We start from the raw sequence: 17795 nt of genomic DNA, 5'->3' as shown, positions 1-17795 counted from the left end.
TTTTGTTATAACAGATACAAATGATAAAAAAATATGACCAAAAAGCATCATCTAATAAATATTAATATTAAAATATAATATATATATATGTTACTATCATTTAAATTTAATTATATATCATATCAAATAGAAAAAATATTTTTTAGATTTATAAAATTTATAAAATTTATTTATATGTTCGCACCAATTTAATTATATAAGTAGTAGATAATGACTTTTAAATTATTCAATATATATTTATTATTTCATAATATGTTATAAACATATAATATATAAAATAATTTATATATATAATGTTCATCCTGCGCAAGGCGCGGATCTTACTTAACCTAGTATGTAATTATTCTGGTAATTGTATACTTTTCTTAAACAGTTCCCGTGAGTTGTTGACAAATGGCAGCTCACATTCTAAAATATCTTTTGCCGGCTCTCTAGAGATTTCCACTAACATAATGAATAATGTCGGTTGGCAGTTAAGATAATCTTGCCTCCAATACTTTTTCATGTGTCTTAGGAGTTTGTGATATATACTTTATGGTCGATCTTTCGACAGGTATATGAGGCCACTTATTGTATGCTAGTCATTTTCTACATATTCTTTCTCCCACAACAGAGAAGAAGGGAAGATGCATGAATTAGACATTCACATACAATTAAATTCGTTTTTTTTTTCCTTTAAATACTCTACAAATATTAAGCCAATTAAGACAGCTAGCTAATTCAAATAATGTTATTCATTTGTATACTTTCCGTAATTTAAAATCTGTATATAATTTGACAAAAAAATGCGTATATAATTTGAAAAACAATTTGTAAACAAAAATATTAACATAAATTTATTATTATTTGTAAGTATGCAAGTCTATAACTTTAGTTTCAGAATCTTCAAAATCATTCCAAAACAACAAGATTAAATTATTAATATTAAATTACACTTAATTTAGTTTTGATTTTATAAATATTGAGCTTTCATATAAAAATCTCAAAATAATAGTAGAGTATGTATTAAAATTTAGGATTCCCCGGTGCTTTTAAAATATAAAATTGAATTTTTGTTCTCTGGTGGCATTTTCAAATTCTTGGATTGGCTAGTGGCCAGAGATCAGCTCCGACATAGTACCTCTTTTCATATTTTTAATGTGTTAATATCTATAGCTTTATGATATTTTCATTGCATGTGAACTCTTTTCTAATTAAAATAACTATTTTTAATATAATTAATATTACTCACAGGTTGGCGAAAAGGGTGCGCATATAAAATTTTTTGTATACGGATCGAGTTTTTAAATCGAAAAATAATTCGACCCGCGGTGGGGGGAGGATCGAGGCGGGTTGACCCACGAACCCAGCACTACGTAGAACTATAAATTAAAGAATCAAACTCAGAACCTCGACTATGCATCCTAAGGTCCTTACCATTAGAGCTATCTAAAGCTTTTGTTATAAATGACCCCCTAAATATATAAATTTTGTTTGACTCCAAAGCACATGCTTTATATGATTTAATTCAGGCACGGCCTTGTTTATATGCCTCTATTCAGGCACAGCCCTGGTCTTGCCATTTTTATATTTGTTTTTGGGAACATTTTGATTGATAGTAGAAATTATGCGTTAAGACACAAAAGATGGATTCAGGTACAGTTTAGTGAAACATTGGTCTTGGAATAATATTTACTTGGTTTTCGACATGGAATAATGTATGGACCTAAAACCTTATAAAAATACAATTTATCATATATATATATATATATAATAGTCTTTGTGTTATGAAATAACTTAAATTCAAAGGTCAAGTCTTAAAAAACTAATCTTTAAACCCGAACATTAGATCCTAAATCTAGTGGTAAAACCCAACTAAAAAAAAGAAAATAATTCCCAAACTCTAGATTCTAAGGATCTTATAATCGCGACATTGATAATATAAACAATATGAAATAAAATTGTAGTGCGGTTTAACTTCAATTCATACATTATGCAGAATAAGTGTGATTTTATTAAGTAAGCGGTAAAAAATAATGTTTGATTGGTGAAAAATATTTTACAATTTTGCTAAAAAAATATTTAAGACAACATAAAATATTTTCAAAATATTTTTAAAAGAATTATTTTTTGATTTTTGGTATTGAATCGAGTAAGCTACGATTTTTAATTATTTTTTCGGCTGAATTCAAATACATGTTTTAACACAACCCATAATCTTATAGAAGAAAGAGTCATGGTTCGACTGGGCGGTCCAATCCAGGTTTCAAAATACTAGTTAAAATTAAATATAACTAATATCTTAGATATAATTAATATATATATATATATATACATATATATACATATATGATTTTGAAAAATAATATAATAACTTAAATAAATAATAATGATGTTTAACAACTCAAACCAAACCAGCACACAAGAATATTTATTGAAATGTTTTTGTAAATATATTGTAGCTAATTTTGTATAATATAAATGAAATCACACATTTTAAACACTATGAAACTCCAATGTTTTTAATATATAACAATTTCGTATCTTATATATTTATTATTTTAAGAGTTTATAAATTGTTATCCGAACATGGTGTATTTTCTCTAGGTTGAAATAACTTTTTTAGTTTAGCATATTTTGATATTTTCTTAGTCGCCCATTGAGTATATGCATTACTCACACACACCCATCCAATTGATATATACGTATAATGTGATTACAATATATATATATATATATATGTAATGTAATAATGTTTTTTTCTTTCGCATGATGCAACAGAATCTCCGTTCCACTAGCAGGAGGAGAAGGAGGAGAACGTTAGTTCATTTTGTTTTCTTTATCCAAGGAAAAAATATATTCGCAGTGTGTTGTGTGTATGCTTGCTTTAATGATCACAATTTTCATTTGATACATTTTGCAGAAATTCCTGCACGGAGATTAAAACTCATAATCGGTACCACCTTTGATATCTCAATCTCTGTTACTTATTCATGTTCATAACACCTAAGCCTTGCTTTTTTTTTTATCTTGCAGGAGGCTTAGCAGCTTTAGCTTTGATAAGCATTATTGTTGCAATTGCAGTAATATTGAGTGCAAAGAGAAAGAGTCATTCGAAGGACGAGGACATTGAAGCGGCGGTAATGTTGAAACGATATAGTTATGACACAGTGACGAAGATGACAAAGTCATTTACTCATGCTCTAGGAGAAGGGGGATTTGAAACTGTGTTTAAAGGAAAATTACCTGATGCTACGGGGAGAGATATTGCACTCAAGATCTTGAATGAGTCAAAGGGCAATGGAGAAGATTTCATCAAAGAATTAGCCAGCATGAGTAGAGCATCTCATGTTAATATTGTTTCTCTCTTTGGATTCTGCTATGAAGGGAGCAAGAGAGCTATTATTTATGACTTCATGCCGAATGGATCCCTTGACAAGTTTATTTCTGCGAATATGTCCACAAAGATGAACTGGAACACTTTATACAACATTGCGGTAGGTGTTGCTCGTGGGTTAGAGTACTTGCACAATAGTTGTGTACCGAAGATTGTGCATTTCGATATAAACATAGGGAGCATAAATCTTTTGAATGTGATTCAACCTCCAGAGTGTTATTCTATTATGAACAAGTAAAGAAGATTTTATATATATATAACTAAATAAATATGAGTGTGTTACAAGAAAGAATCTCTATGAGGAGGCACGTGAAAAAAACTCACGTGCGGTTAGGAGAAGCTCTAGCTCTGGCCACTGATCTCGTGTAGAGCTCTTCGTATTGCGTAGCCGATGATGCCCAGCTGAAGTCTATGCTCATCACTTTCTCCATCAGTCTCATCCACTTCTCTTCATCCTTCTTGTAGTGATTAAATGCCCTCTCCAACGCGTAGTTCAAACCCTGTTTTAACACTTCTTGCTTCAGATATAAAACCAAACCAAACTAAAACTAAAAGAAGAGAGAATCGTTAGCTTACCTGTTCATCAGCGGTTTGAAATGTAAACCCGTTTTGAAACTGAGTTGGTATTGTATCATCATCGATGTCAAAGACACTGAAAATAGTAAACCAATGTCATCTAAGAGATAGTAATGTTTTCCTCCAGACAAGGTCTTTAAGTTTTGGTTTTTTTACCTGTCGTTTAAGCCACCTGTTTTACGCGCGATTGGAATGGAGCCATACCTCATAGCGATCATCTGGTGCAAGAGAAAGAGTCAGAGAACATAGATTTAACAGTTACTTAGTGACATTCATGATCCTTCTTAAGAGATAATGTCTTTGTAATTAGTAACCTGTGTAAGTCCACAAGGTTCGAAAATAGAAGGAATGATGAACATATCAGATGCTGCGTAGATCGAATGCGACAGAGCTTCATCGTACTTGAGTAACAACCGGACATGATCATGGCTCTTAAACTGTTGCTCAATCCCTTCAAATTCCCTCTAATAAAAACCAAAAATGCATCAAAGCTTAAAACAATGAAACTGGAAAAAAATCAGAGACCAGACAGGTTACTATTACCTGAATATGAGGCACTGGACTAGAACCAAGAAGAACAAACTGTCCACCTAACTCTAACGTTCTGTAAATAGCATGTCTGATTAGATGAACTCCTTTCTGTGGCACTAATCTTGTTATGCAACCAACCTAAGTATAATAAAATAAATGAATCAATATGCCTCAAGTATCTCCCATCAATCAATAAGAATATTACCAAAGGCCGTCTTGGCTCTGCTGAAGAGAGTCCAAGCTGCTTTCTAAGTGCGTATTTGTTTTCTTCTTTCCCTTGTAGATCTTTAGCGTTGAACTGAGCCTTAAGGAAAGGGTCCGTCGCTGGATTCCACGAATCTGTGTCAATGCCGTTAAGGATCCCAATGAACTTCTTGGAGTTGGAATTGAGTGTTGAGTGGAGTCCCTTTCCTCCCTGTCAATATACAAAAAGACCGATTAAAATTAAAAGCTTTGTTTGATTAATACTGACAAATACCAATGTACCTCAGATGTTCGAACTTCTTGAGCGTAAGTAGGGGACACAGTTGTAACAATGTTTGAGAAAATGATAGCACCCTGAAACAAAGAGATAAGAGGTGAGTAACAGGATTAGTTTATGTTAAGACTTGTAACCCATTTACCTTAACAGGATTGACTCTATCTCCAGATGAGTGATCTTGCATTCTGTCCGGTCTGTTTAACTGGTTAACATCAAGGCCGCATGATCCAAGATCTGAAGCAGATGAGGTACCTTGATACTCAAAGTTGTGACATGTAAAGCATATTCTTGCGGAGTCTAACCCCTTTGGAGCATACAGATCCCAATAAAGCGGAGCCTGTAATAAAAAAAACAGGAAGAGCTTTAAAAGGTATCCTACACCAACAAGACTTATGCCACTGATTAAAGACAAAACCGTACAACAAAAGCTGTTTGCCAGTCATGACAATGTATGATGTCTGGTTTCTTGCCGGACTGAAGAAGCAACTCCAATGCAGCGCGGCTGAAATAAGAGAAGCGTTTGAAATCATCTTTCTCTCCGTAGAACTGTCCTCTCCAGAAGAACTTGCTTGGATGTTGAGGCTCGATGAAATGTACAGGCAAACCTTTATATAGACAGAAGAAACTTTGATGTCAAACAAGGAAACAGAGTAAAATAAAATCAAAGTGTCCTCCTCACCTTCAACAGTGCCTATCCAGATTTTGTTTTTATATAGCTTCCCATCAAAGTATGATTCCACAACAGTATCCAAAGCCTGCAGTGAATATATCAACCATCATCAAGAATAGGCTTGGCAAAATAATCCGAACCAAAAACCAGACCATACCCGAATGGTTCCTATAATTCTATATCCAAAATAACCAAACCGGAACCGGACCGAGAACCGAATGTATACCCGAATATATTAAAATATTAATTATATATATATATATATATCTATATATCTAACCAAATGGAAACCAATTTTTTTTCCGAGTATTTTCCGGCTCTTAGTTTTACTATCCAAACCAAAGCTACACAAACCAATCCCGAATTGAAAATATGTCAATTAGTAAATGGATCCCCTAGCCTACTAGAACCGATACCCGAAATGCCCAGCCTAATCAAGGATACTGATTTTTTTAAGTCTTCTTATGATTTACAGCAACAACATTACCCTTAAGTCACGGACGCGATCATACTGCATACAGTCATATTTGGGAAGGATTATCTCCACCAAATGACCTCTTCTTTGCAATGCCTTACCAAGACCTGCCACAACATCCCCCAAACCGCCCACCTATAAGAATTAACATAAAGGAAATTAGGAATGACAAAAGCTGAAAATCAACACAAGTTCTCAGGTGGGTTTTAGCTGAACAAACCTTAGCTACAGGTGCCATCTCAGCTGCAATGTGAACCACATACAATCCTTGACTATAATCAACACCAGATGGAGAAAAATTATTACTATTCCAATACTAAAAACAGGAAAGCGATGTTCCAAGGTGTTTACTACCTTGTTGGAGATGATACAAGCTTGAGGAATGCAGAGATGGCCTCACGTTCACTCTTGTCTTTGACGTCAATGTACGTATCGTGGATTCTTCTATCTTTCTTCCACACCATTTCTCTCAGCGAGTCTGCATCATCGTTTGCTATTTTCTTCTCAAGCAGCCATCCATCAACAGTTAAAAGCAAACGACTCCAATAATCCCAAGGCATGTCATCAACCGGTTCATCTCTCGGCTCTTTTCTATTGCTCTCTTCCTTCAGTCTCATGAGTGTTTCCTGAAACTCTTTGATCGATTCTTGATATAACTGAACATAGGAGAATATCTCCGCATCAGACTTCTCTAGCCTCTCCTCGAGTAATTCCACCTTATGCTGCATCAGCTCATTGTACTGTTGGATTTTCTCTGATGATTCTTTATAAACATTGGCTTCTTTAAGCGATTCCTCAATCTTCTCAACCTTAGATTTAAGATCTTGATTCTGTTGCAACACTAAAACCGCTTGCTCCGCTTGTTTAGTAGCTCTATCTAACAGCATCTGCAGACTCTCCACCTTTGTCCAAAGATCACTACATTCGGTTTTGAGAGAGGAAAGCTTGGAAACATCTTCCTGAGAAACCAACAGCTTACTCTCCAAATCTTTCACAGAAGACTCCAAACCGGAGCATTCCTTTTCCAACACGACCACACGTTCATCTGTATTCTCAACGCTCTCAAGCTTCGACTTGAGCGTTTCTATATCGTTTCTCAAAGACAGATTCTCTATCCTCAACGTTTCTATCTCATTGCTGAGAGCTAGAACGTAACCATCGCTCTCAGGAGGAGGAGAAACCATATCTTGACGAAGCTTCTCTAGCTGTTCCTCTAGAAGCTCTACGCGTACTTTCTCCTGAGCAGCGGTTTTGATCCTTTCGTCAGTCTCAGCTAATTTCATTTCCAGAACATTGATTTCTCCTTGTAATGCTTCCTTTTCACTTAGGATCTTGCTAAGCTCGGCGAGAGCGCTGACTCGTGCTTGGTCAAGCCGGAGAATATCTGTCAGTTATCATGGATTAATATATGAATTTCAAAATATTAAGAAAATAAAAAACAATAAAAAATAGAGACACAAAAACCACTTTGCTCAGCGTTTCTTATCATCGTCATTAGCTCCCCAAACTGTCCATCTGAGAACTGCTCGCCTCCACTTTTGTTAATGGACTGTAAAAAAAAACATTACCAAAAGCTATTAAAAAGAAAAGACTCTTTTGCAAAAATACACCATCAATGCTAAAATGAAACCATTACCAAAGCTTTTGCAACCTCAGGAACGGTCAAAACATTCAAGTCTTGCCCATCACTCTCTTTCTTCTTTGTATGTTTGTTTTTAAGCCGAGTAACTTCACTTTTCTGTACATCTCCATCTCTGTTTTCAGTACTTGAATCCACACGATTAGTTTCTACCGTGGAATGAATAGTGTCTGCTGAACCGTTATCAGGTTGTGAGTCCTCCTCATCGCTGTTGCTCTGAAGACTTGAGTTAATGGGTATGATTGGTTCAGGAGAGCCTTTCTTGATATCTTGTCTTTTATTAGAGCTGAGAATGTGCCAAAGATATCAAAAGAGTTGTGCTTAGCATCCAGATAACAAACCACAGTCATATCATAAAAATCAAATGCAACATTTTAATCTAATTTTCAGACACAAGCTGAGAAAAAAAGAGACTTTTGAATATTTCAAAAGTGGAATCCAGAGATAAGTTTCAGAGGTGAGATTAAACGACACCACGCAAGGTATCTAAAGAACAGATTCATCAAATTTAGAGAAAAAGGTTATATCTTTCGATTGAATTCTTACCTAATCATCAAACCCAACAAAGAAACAGAACATGAACGAGGAAAAAGACACTCACTCGAAACCACGTTGTTGTCGGATCTTACAGGAAGCAGGAAGCAATCGACGAGAAGGGAGATAGAAAAATCGAGGAGAACCTCCGTGCTCTCTTTTGCAGGAGATTCCTACTAATCCATTGGTTAAGAAACAGCTTGATAGCTTCGTCGTCGTCATTGATGAGATACGAAACGAACAAAGATGAGTTAGTCTTTTGCTTCAATGGAGGTTTTGTTCTTTTTTTCTCTTTGTAATATCTTAAACTTGCCTTATAATAAATATTAATAAAAAATAAAAATCTACATTATAAGTCATGTGCTTCAGGGTAGGTCACGTGCTTACGCCACGTGTATCTTAAACAATATCCAACTCTAACGGTGGTAAAGAGAAGTGAGACGCTGACCAATGAAACATCAAAGCCCAATCCTTATTAATACTCAAAAGTCAAAGATGGTCTCCAGATGCAGCTTCGATTTAACCATAGTTAGCTTAACACTTAACGGTCTTTTAGTACACTTATTGTTCTTGGTTCTGGTAAGAAGAGCTTAGTACAGTCTCTTCTTCATGTGTATGTGCATATTCATTGAGTCTTCTCTCTGTTTTGCGCAATGACAGGTTGGTCAGTCTTATGTAACTTCTGCTTGGACTTGTTGCTATTTTTCGCGCTCTGTGGCTCAATACTTTCAGATTTTTACCAAGGTTTCAGAAATTTATTTGAATCAGGTTATTTATTAAATGTGGTTGGAAGTTTTTCAGATTCTTTGCGATGATCCTGGGACCTCTGTATTCTTCCTCTATGAGTGATCACTGATCACTTTCGTGTTCAAGGTATACACACTTCAGTAATACTCTATCACACAGTTTTTTCCTCTAGAGTTTGGATGACCTTGAATGGACTTGTGGAAGAAAAAAAACAGAACATATTTTGGATTTGATTCTCAGTCACAGTTTTTTTCTCAAAACTAAATCACAGCAATTCACTATTTTGTCAAGCCAAACCTACTAACTGTTACAATGATGCAGAAAGGAAAAAGATCACGCTGAGACTTCACTTGAGTTGCAACACAAATAGTTTGTGTTCATCTTTCTTGTTTTCAGCTCGCTGAAGTCTGTATCTTTTGCCCACTTGACCCTTCTGCTTCTGATGGGTCAGAGGATTCTTCTGTTGAGATTCCAATACTTTTCTTCAAGTTTTTGTCATCAAGATAGTGTTGGTATACATAAGACATGAAACCCCAAATAGCCAAGATCATAGAAATCACCTTCAACCCATTCATTTTATCATGGAAAATAATGACAGCCAGTACAGGAACCACAGGCAGTCCTAAAGCGCTTATAGCATTCGAGAATAGAGAGGAAAGCTCAAAGATCAGCCCAGTGCCACCAACGTTGAATACCTGCCAGATAACAGCCGTCCACACTAGGTTCATAACGTAGGATACCTTTCCAAGCTTGTAGCTATTCATTTCACTGCTCAAAGTTTTCCACTCCCCGCTAGCAAAAAGCCCCACCAAGCTAACACAGCTGGCCACTAGATTCACGTAGATGATCAAATCCATAACTTCTGAGAATGTCTGCCTCTTTAGCACTTTTCGGAAGGCTACCTGTTGTAATGATAAGACTAGACCAAATCCGGCAGAAGCACCAATGGTGCATATGAAACTTGTGACATACTGTCCTCTTGTTACTTTTTTGAAATTTGATTCCTCATTATTGAAGGCAAGGAGGGTGGAAGAGATAGTTAGGAGCAAAAGAGAGTTCAAAATGATTGGAGTGAGTTTTTGTGAGTTGAGGAAATAAGAGAAGAAAGCGTTGAAGGCTAACTGAGATGCACAGATCAGAGAAAAGGTAGAGACGGGTAGGTAAAGCAGTCCTATGGAATAAAGGTAGCAACCTGCTCCTACAAGAACACCAAGTACTACATAAACTAATACGCGGTTTCTAGGTGAGGCTGCTTTGCTATCTGTATGAGTTGTTGCATGTGTTTTGATTGATAAGAGATGATATGGAAGCAGAACAGGAAAGCCTACAAGTTGAACTACAGTTGCTAGCCATTTGCTTTTTCCTCCATTGTCATAGTATAGTCTTCCTAGAATTGCAGCAACTGATTGTCCTGAAATGACAAAGAATGTGTAGGCAATCACCCGGAGCCACCGTTTGTATATGTTTGAGTGAGGCACTCCTGTTTGGTTGTTACCGACCGAGTTGATTTCATCTTGAACCGTTGGATTTAGTTCTTTTCCCTGCTGAACTGGTAAGTGAGCGAAAATATTGCAAAAAAAATTAGTTAATGATAGTAATTTTGTTGTCACTTGGAAGGTATTTTCATATATTTAACAATAAGATACCATAAAGTAGTTCTTCAGGAACTGGTTTATTCTTACTCACCGATGACTTGTAGTTCTTGATCACCCTTCATGGTGGATGTGGAATATACCTCCTTGGAGATGGGACAAGCTAGGAGCTAGAGTATTAGGTATTATTATCAGTTATCTTGGTTGATAATATGCTACCAAATGCTAGCTATATATATTTAGTGATCAGGAACCGATCACTGTAAAGTTTTCATTGTAACATGTCCCCACATTAAGTAAATGCTCAATTTATAGATATCTCTCATCTTGTCATGAGTTTAATTTTCGAAGATGGCACTATTATTGACCAAGAGATGAGTTGAGTCAAGATGAAAATTATGTGTAGCTAATATTTACTCAGAAAAATTTCCTTTGCATCTTACTGGAGAAACATCAATATAACACAAAGACAATTTGTGTGATTTTCAAGCTGGATAGTACTGAAATTTACTTGTCTCTATGAATTCTTTTAGGATTGTGCCGTGTGACTATCGTTCTCTTATGATTAGACATGTAGATTATTTAGGAACACACTTTTGAGTTTTCTCTTTGGCTAGTCTTGAAGTTTTTTCTCCTCAAGATAATGCTGAGGTTAAGCCAAAACGTGGCAGAGAAAGTCTGCCCATCTTTCCAAGCAAAGACATTTGTTTTTGTATGATGCACATCTGGATGCAAATGCCCATCTGTTGTTTTTTTGGGACATTTTTGACTTTGCATTAAGATGTAATATATTTATGTAAAAATCAACTTAAAATGCAACATCTAGTTATAAGAATCAACTTAAAAAACAAACGAAATTTAGATGCAACATAACATAAGAATACAACATTGATATACAAAATCTAAATGCATATCCAATTACAAAACGAAAGTTTAAATTATTTTGCAACTTAATAGTGGACGGCTGAGGATCTCGCTACATTATTAATGTTCACTTACATTTTGTTCAAATCTCTGTTTATCTTAAGTGCGCTTAAACCATAAATCAGAATGGTGCGTTAGCATCTTTCTAAGCTATATTAAAACTGGTAAATATCTTATAGTTTTATGCAATCTTTCGACTCTAATTGGTTAATCCCTCAAACTAAGAAACCTATGTATATGGGTTAAGAAACTCAACTCGAACCTTCAATAACCTTGGGAAAACATGGTAAGCCATGAGTAACAGCCCTTGTTGATACACAGGCTCAAGCTGTACAGAGAGACATGCATCCCATTCGCATGGATCACTACAAAAATTACACAAACGAGCTTTATATAGGATATATGCATATGCAACATTCCATCAAATTTGTGTATCCTCCTCGACATGGTTTGTGTAGAAGTTAATCAACTTCATTTCATCAAGGTAATGATGATAGACAAAAGAAAAGAAGCCCCATATAGCTAAAACGATGGAGAAGATCTTCATTGCATCCATTTTATACATACAGAGGATCGGATTGAATATTCTTTCTAAAAATATTAATATTTGTGATTTGTTTCGATTTTTATAAATGTTTATTTTTAGATTTTGCTTTGCTTCGTAGAGTTACGGATATCCGGCTTTTTCATTTTGAATCGAAACGAATAACGAATCAAATCAAAATCCCCTATATATTAATAGAGAAACATTTGAAAAGTTATAACCTGTATTTTATACTAATTAAAAAACGTTCTTGCTGATGTGTCACGCAATTAAGCTATTAATTTTGCTTACGTGTCAGCTTAGAATTCAATTGCATAATTTGTTTGTCCAAATCCAATTGCTAGAGAATGTAATATTTAGAGGAAATATAAGTGTATCACGTTTTTATAAAGGGATGTAGTACTACGAAATATGATTTATGACATACCGTAACAAACATATAAACTATGGTTGAACATTAAAAAAAAAAACATAACTTGCTATTGATATCATAAGAACTTGGCGATTGATAAACATGTGCATGGTATTTTAGCTTTTTTTGATAAACAATAGTACGATACTAAACCATAAACAAGGGTGTTGGTAAACAATGGTCAACCATAAAAAGTTGACAAAGAGAACTATGATGATAGTTTATACATTTAAAAACAACGATGATAATTTATACATCCGAAAAAATTGATAAACAAACAAAACCGGACATGTTCTTTTTTTTTTTTTTTTAACGACAAACGGCTATTCTATTACTCAAACTTGAGGTGGTCTGGGAAGCCAGACCGGAATAGAACAACCAATAAAACATAAGGATCTATGAAAAGAACGTGCATTCCTAGCTAACGAATCCGCAATCTCATTCTGCGTCCTTGGAACGTAGCTTATCTTGAAGTCCGGAAAACATAACCGAAGAGTTTGAACGATTTCCAACTCAGTTGAGAAGTTGGGCCAATCTTGTGGCTGCTCTATCATTGCAATCAGGTCCTTGCAGTCCGTCCCAAACCTCTGACAGGTCGAGTGTTGTAGCATACTCTGACCGGACATGTTCTTCTGTTAGTCTAGAGTAACAGTTATAATATTTAAATTCTCAAGAAAAAATTCAACATAAAACCTTGGTAGCCATTATAGTTATGGCATAAAATCTCTATATAACTGAGAATTGGAAAACAGAAGAAGGTGTTTGGTTTTAAATTTTTAATTGAACCAACAAAATTAAATAAAAAATCGGTTGGTATAGAATATTAATATTAATTTTCGTAAACCAGTACCGAGACATGGAAGAGATTGACATCTATTTAGGTATAAATGATGTTTTCCTTTTTAGATCAAACAATTAAATAGTACTAACTTAATAGGGGATAGTTAAAAATCAAATAAAATATATTTGATACACACATCGGAATGATGAAAATATAGGAAATTTATATTTAATATGACAAACTTTGGCAGCAAGGCAAGATTTGATAATATATGGAAGTCGTCTACGATATCTATACTATACTAAAAGGGGGATATAAGCCCCTCTTAGAGTGTCCACGTAGGCACAAAAAATCGTCCAATCAGAGAATCCGAAGTTGCCATGTCATCTCATTTATTTTTTCGTAAAAAATGAAAAAACAATGCAAAGGAAAAGATCGAACCCGGGTTAGTATGACATAAATATATGGCATATACCACTAAGCTATTGAAACTTTCTTGGACACATATACAAGAATTACTAAATATGTAATCACAAACTCTTATGTACATTTACAATAATATGGATTCAACTTTCAAGACTCCGATACTTTGTTTTGTAAAATAAAAAAAAGTAAGTGACTAAGCTAATATATTATTTGAAAGTGTGAGAACATTGACAAATATGAAAAAACATAGATTTTTGTTTTCGTGACAAAGTTAAGAATTTTGTAAAAGTAAGTTTAACATATAAATTTCCGTGACAAATATGAAAAAGCATAGATTTTGTACAATTTTAACAAAAGAACTCAAAACATAGTTCTCTAATGTCTTAATAAAATATTATTTAAGGGTGCAATAATTAAATATATCAATTCACTAAATTTTGTAATTTATAGACAAAACAATAACACAACAAATTTTGAAACATTTGTTTAACCTATCGATTTATTTTCATGAGAATCCAACTAAACAAGATAAAAAAACAATTAGATTTATTTAATTACAATTTTATTCAATTTTGAATAATTTCAAATTGTACTAATGTATCTTTTTGAAGTTACAAAAAAATAATGTTCTTTCTTTATTACACTAGCATTATATATAGATTCCATATACACAAATAAATATAATATAACAACATAAGCTTGCTTTCCCCGATTCATATGAAAACTTTTTAAGTTATCCACCAAACCAAATTAATTAAATCAATCAAATTGTTAGAATACAAAAAAATAATATATAATTTTATTTTAAATTAAATTAATAAAAAGTGTATTTTCATTAAAAACAAAATAATAAATAAGTAAAACTGATTTGATGGTAATTTTTATGACATATATATATATATATATATTATGTGAAAGAAATATAAGCTTAACATGGAAAAAAATCTTAAATACAAAAAACTATAAAATTAACAAAAAAACTAATAAAAATTAAACTATGATATCAATTGAAAGCTTCTTAGACAATATTAATAAAATATTTAAGCGCTAATTAGACAAATTTGATTTTTTTGCCAGCCAAAAGTTTATTATAATTAGCAGCAGTTATTTCAAGATATTTAAGAAAGGATAGACTTAAATGATATATGAACTACGAATGGTAGAGCTCACTTAGATAACACATTTGCACATCATTTCCAGTTTTTTTTTATGCATAGATTCAATTTATTCAGAGCAGTTATTCCACAAAGAGATCGTATGAGATATTATTTTGATATTCAGATTTGTTTCTTGACTGTTAAGAAGATTGATAACTGTAAAAATATCACCTTCGAATATTATATGTCTATAACCGAATCCCCAACATGAGACAACTTAGTTTAAAAAGTAAATAATTTCATTTTTCTTATCTATACTATACTAAAAGGGAGATATAAGCTCCCCTTAGAGTGTCCACGTAGGCACAAAAAATCGTCCAATCAGAAAGTTCGAAGTTGCCACGTCATCACATTTATTTTTTGTAAAAAATGAAAAAACAATGCAATGGTAAGGATCGAACCCGGGTTAGTATGACATAAATATATGGCAGATACCACTAAGCCATTGAAACTTTCTTGGACACATATACAAGAATCACTAAATATGTAATCACACTCTTATGTACATTTACAATAATATGGATTCAACTTTCAAGACTCCGATACTTTGTTTGGTAAAAAAAATTGTTAGAATACAACAAATTTATATATAATTTTATTTTAAATTAAATTATTTAAAAAGTATATTTTCATTAAAAACAAAATAATAAATAAGTAAAACAGATTTGATGATAATTGTTATGATATATATATATTATGTGAAAGAAATATAAGCTTAATATGGAAAAAAATCTTAAATACAAAAAAACTCTGAAATTAACAAAAAAACTAATAAAAATTAAACTATGATATCAATTGAAAGCTTCTTAGACAATATTAATAAAATATTTAAGCGATGATTAGACAAATTTGATTTTTTTTTTGTCAGCCAAAAGTTTATTGTTAATTAAGATCAGTTATTTCAAGATGTTTAAGAAATGATAGAATTAAATGATATATGAATTATGAATAGTAGTACTTTGTAAAGCTGACTTAGATAACACATCTGCACATCATTTTCAGTCCTTTTTGATGCCTAAATTCAATTTCTTCAGAGCAGTTATTCCACAAAGAGATCGTATGAGATATTGTTTTGATATTCAGATTTGTTTCTTGACTGTTAAGAAGATTGATAACTGTAAAAATGTCTCCTTCGAATATTATATGTCTATAACCGAGTTCCCAACATGAGACAACTTTGTTTAAAAAGTAAATAATTTCATTTTTTTTATATTATATAATAAATATATATTATTTACTGATAATAAAATATAGTTATTCATCTATCACAAATATCTATGCAAATATGTGAATCAAGTAGAACAATCAAACAACATAATGATTTCCACAAAGAAAATTTAAAAAATTTATTTATGTTATGTAGTCTTATTTTATATTCTTTAAATAATGTAATACAATATTATACATTATTTTTTAGAATTGAGAAATGCATATATATCAGTTAGACAAATTAAGCGATAATTAGACAAATTGATGTTTTTTGCCAGCTAAAAGTTTATTATTAATTAGCATCAGTTATTTCAAGATGTTTAAGAAATGGTGGACAAAAAAATAGGATGGAGATAAATGATATATGAACTATGAATAGTACTTTGTAAAGCTGACTTATTTAACACATCTGCACATCCATTTCCAGTCCTTTTTGATGCATAAATTCAATTTCTTCAGAGCAATTATTCCACAAAGAGATCGTATGAGATATTGTTTTGATATTCAGATTTGTTTCTTGACTGTTAAGAAGATTGATAACTAAAAAATGCCTCATTCGAATATGATATGTCTATAACCGAGTCCCCAACATGAGACAAGTTTGTTTTAAAAGTAAATAACTTTATTTTTCTTATATTATATAATAAATATATATTATTTACTGATAATAAAAATATAGTTATTCATCTATCACAAATAACTATGCAAATATGTGAATCAAGTAGAACAATCAAATAACATAATGATTTCCACAAAGAAAATTTAAAAATATATTTATTCTATGTAGTCTTATTTTATATTTTTTAAATAATGTAATACAATATTATACATTATTTTTTTCAAAATTGAGAAATACGTATAATATCTTATCCGCGCGTAGCGCGGTTAAAAAATCTAGTATAACCTAATAATGTATCTAGAAAATTTAATAAAAAACATAGCTTCTTAATTAGAATACAAAACCGATTTTAGTAATGCAAGTAAAACAATTAATTAAAAATAAGTAAAAATTATGTACTGGTTCAACCAGTGGTTAAACCGGTAGCCGGGTCGCTGGATTTTATCAATTTTTTAAATAATAGTTTTCTCCCAATGTTTTGAAAACCGGACGAGATATTGATTCGGCATTGTCGGACCGGTCCAATCGGTTTATCCGAGTTTTATTCTAATTTAAATTGAATATATATATATATATATGTACAATTATAAAATTATTTTTATAAAATATATTATTATTAGAATATAACTAAAATGATAAAAATAAAATTAAAAATTAAAAAATAGTATAAAATTTAATGAAAACTAATTTATTTAGAAAGGTATTTTTTAAAATGATTTTAATGAAATACTGTTTTTGATTTTTTTTTAAAATAACTTGAATTTGAGAAAATCGGGGTTTAATATTGAACCGGGTCACCGGTTTTACTGAATTGACAAGTTTTGACCAAATTTACCGGTTTAACTCAAATCCGTTTTTTAGTATAATTCGAAACCGGTTAGGAGAGCATGTCATGGGATCGGTTGGTCCGGTCTGATTTCAAAACACATTTTTTCCTAAAACTCAAACTAGATTACATATCGGATCATATCACCAGGTTTACTGGTCCGACTGCGAATCCGAGTCAGATTTCAAACACACAATTAATGAAACTATTTTTGTTTGTATAAAACCCACAATTCTGATTTACAATTTCTTTCTAAAATTGTAGAGTATTATTCTG

General features: G+C 32.4%; 3 protein-coding genes and 1 long non-coding RNA gene across 5 annotated transcripts; 2 read left to right on the top strand and 2 right to left on the bottom strand.

Annotated features, from left to right (window-relative positions):
* The first annotated feature begins 110 nt into the window (after positions 1-110).
* On the top strand, positions 111-3695 carry LOC103834317 (PR5-like receptor kinase). Its single transcript, XM_018653881.2, has 2 exons — positions 111-2935; positions 3016-3695. The coding sequence occupies exons 1-2, from the start codon at positions 2749-2751 to the stop codon at positions 3612-3614; spliced, it is 786 nt and encodes a 261-aa protein (XP_018509397.2). The 5' UTR covers positions 111-2748; the 3' UTR covers positions 3615-3695.
* Positions 3544-8610, bottom strand: LOC103834053 (probable starch synthase 4, chloroplastic/amyloplastic). 2 transcript variants are annotated; one of them, XM_009110108.3, is made up of 16 exons: positions 8350-8610; positions 7746-8034; positions 7574-7658; positions 6464-7493; positions 6330-6381; positions 6122-6244; positions 5644-5719; positions 5385-5569; positions 5107-5301; positions 4970-5041; positions 4689-4898; positions 4496-4621; positions 4267-4416; positions 4109-4170; positions 3953-4028; positions 3544-3876 (listed from the first exon to the last, which is right to left on the bottom strand). In XM_009110108.3, exons 1-16 carry the CDS (start codon positions 8502-8504, stop codon positions 3697-3699), a joined length of 3066 nt encoding a protein of 1021 aa, XP_009108356.1. In that variant the 5' UTR covers positions 8505-8610; the 3' UTR covers positions 3544-3696. The 2 variants fall into 2 exon arrangements, with proteins under 2 accessions (XP_009108356.1, XP_009108357.1); XM_009110109.3 differs by having other exon boundaries at positions 7577-7658.
* Positions 8611-8736: 126 nt separating this feature from the next.
* On the top strand, positions 8737-9517 carry LOC103834051. Its single transcript, XR_626388.3, has 2 exons — positions 8737-8861; positions 8943-9517. It is a non-coding gene; the product is annotated as an uncharacterized LOC103834051 (long non-coding RNA).
* On the bottom strand, positions 9025-12244 carry LOC103834052 (purine permease 21-like). Its single transcript, XM_009110107.3, has 2 exons — positions 10716-12244; positions 9025-10578 (listed from the first exon to the last, which is right to left on the bottom strand). The coding sequence occupies exons 1-2, from the start codon at positions 10744-10746 to the stop codon at positions 9422-9424; spliced, it is 1188 nt and encodes a 395-aa protein (XP_009108355.2). The 5' UTR covers positions 10747-12244; the 3' UTR covers positions 9025-9421.
* Between the last annotated feature and the right edge of the window lie 5551 nt (positions 12245-17795).

Source organism: Brassica rapa, chromosome A08 (genome assembly GCF_000309985.2).
Source record: "Brassica rapa cultivar Chiifu-401-42 chromosome A08, CAAS_Brap_v3.01, whole genome shotgun sequence".
NCBI lineage: Eukaryota > Viridiplantae > Streptophyta > Magnoliopsida > Brassicales > Brassicaceae > Brassica > Brassica rapa.
The sequence above is the reverse complement of the archived record's forward strand: the minus strand, read 5'-3'. Positions and strand labels throughout refer to the sequence as shown.

Excerpts from the sequence above, each read along its gene's own strand:
- LOC103834317 (XM_018653881.2), top strand. The coding sequence starts at position 2,749 with ATGATGCAACAGAATCTCCGTTCCACTAGCAGGAGGAGAAGGAGGAGA. Across the intron at positions 2,936-3,015 it reads GAGATTAAAACTCATAATCG|GAGGCTTAGCAGCTTTAGCT; the intron begins GTACCACCTTTG and ends TTTATCTTGCAG.
- LOC103834052 (XM_009110107.3), bottom strand. The coding sequence starts at position 10,746 with ATGAAGGGTGATCAAGAACTACAAGTCATCG. Across the intron at positions 10,579-10,715 it reads TCAAGAACTACAAGTCATCG|TTCAGCAGGGAAAAGAACTA; the intron begins GTGAGTAAGAAT and ends CTCACTTACCAG.
- LOC103834053 (XM_009110108.3), bottom strand. The coding sequence starts at position 8,504 with ATGACGACGACGAAGCTATCAAGCTGTTTCTTAACCAATGGATTAGTA. Across the intron at positions 4,417-4,495 it reads GTCCAGTGCCTCATATTCAG|AGGGAATTTGAAGGGATTGA; the intron begins GTAATAGTAACC and ends GGTTTTTATTAG. Across the intron at positions 4,171-4,266 it reads AACCTTGTGGACTTACACAG|ATGATCGCTATGAGGTATGG; the intron begins GTTACTAATTAC and ends CTCTTGCACCAG.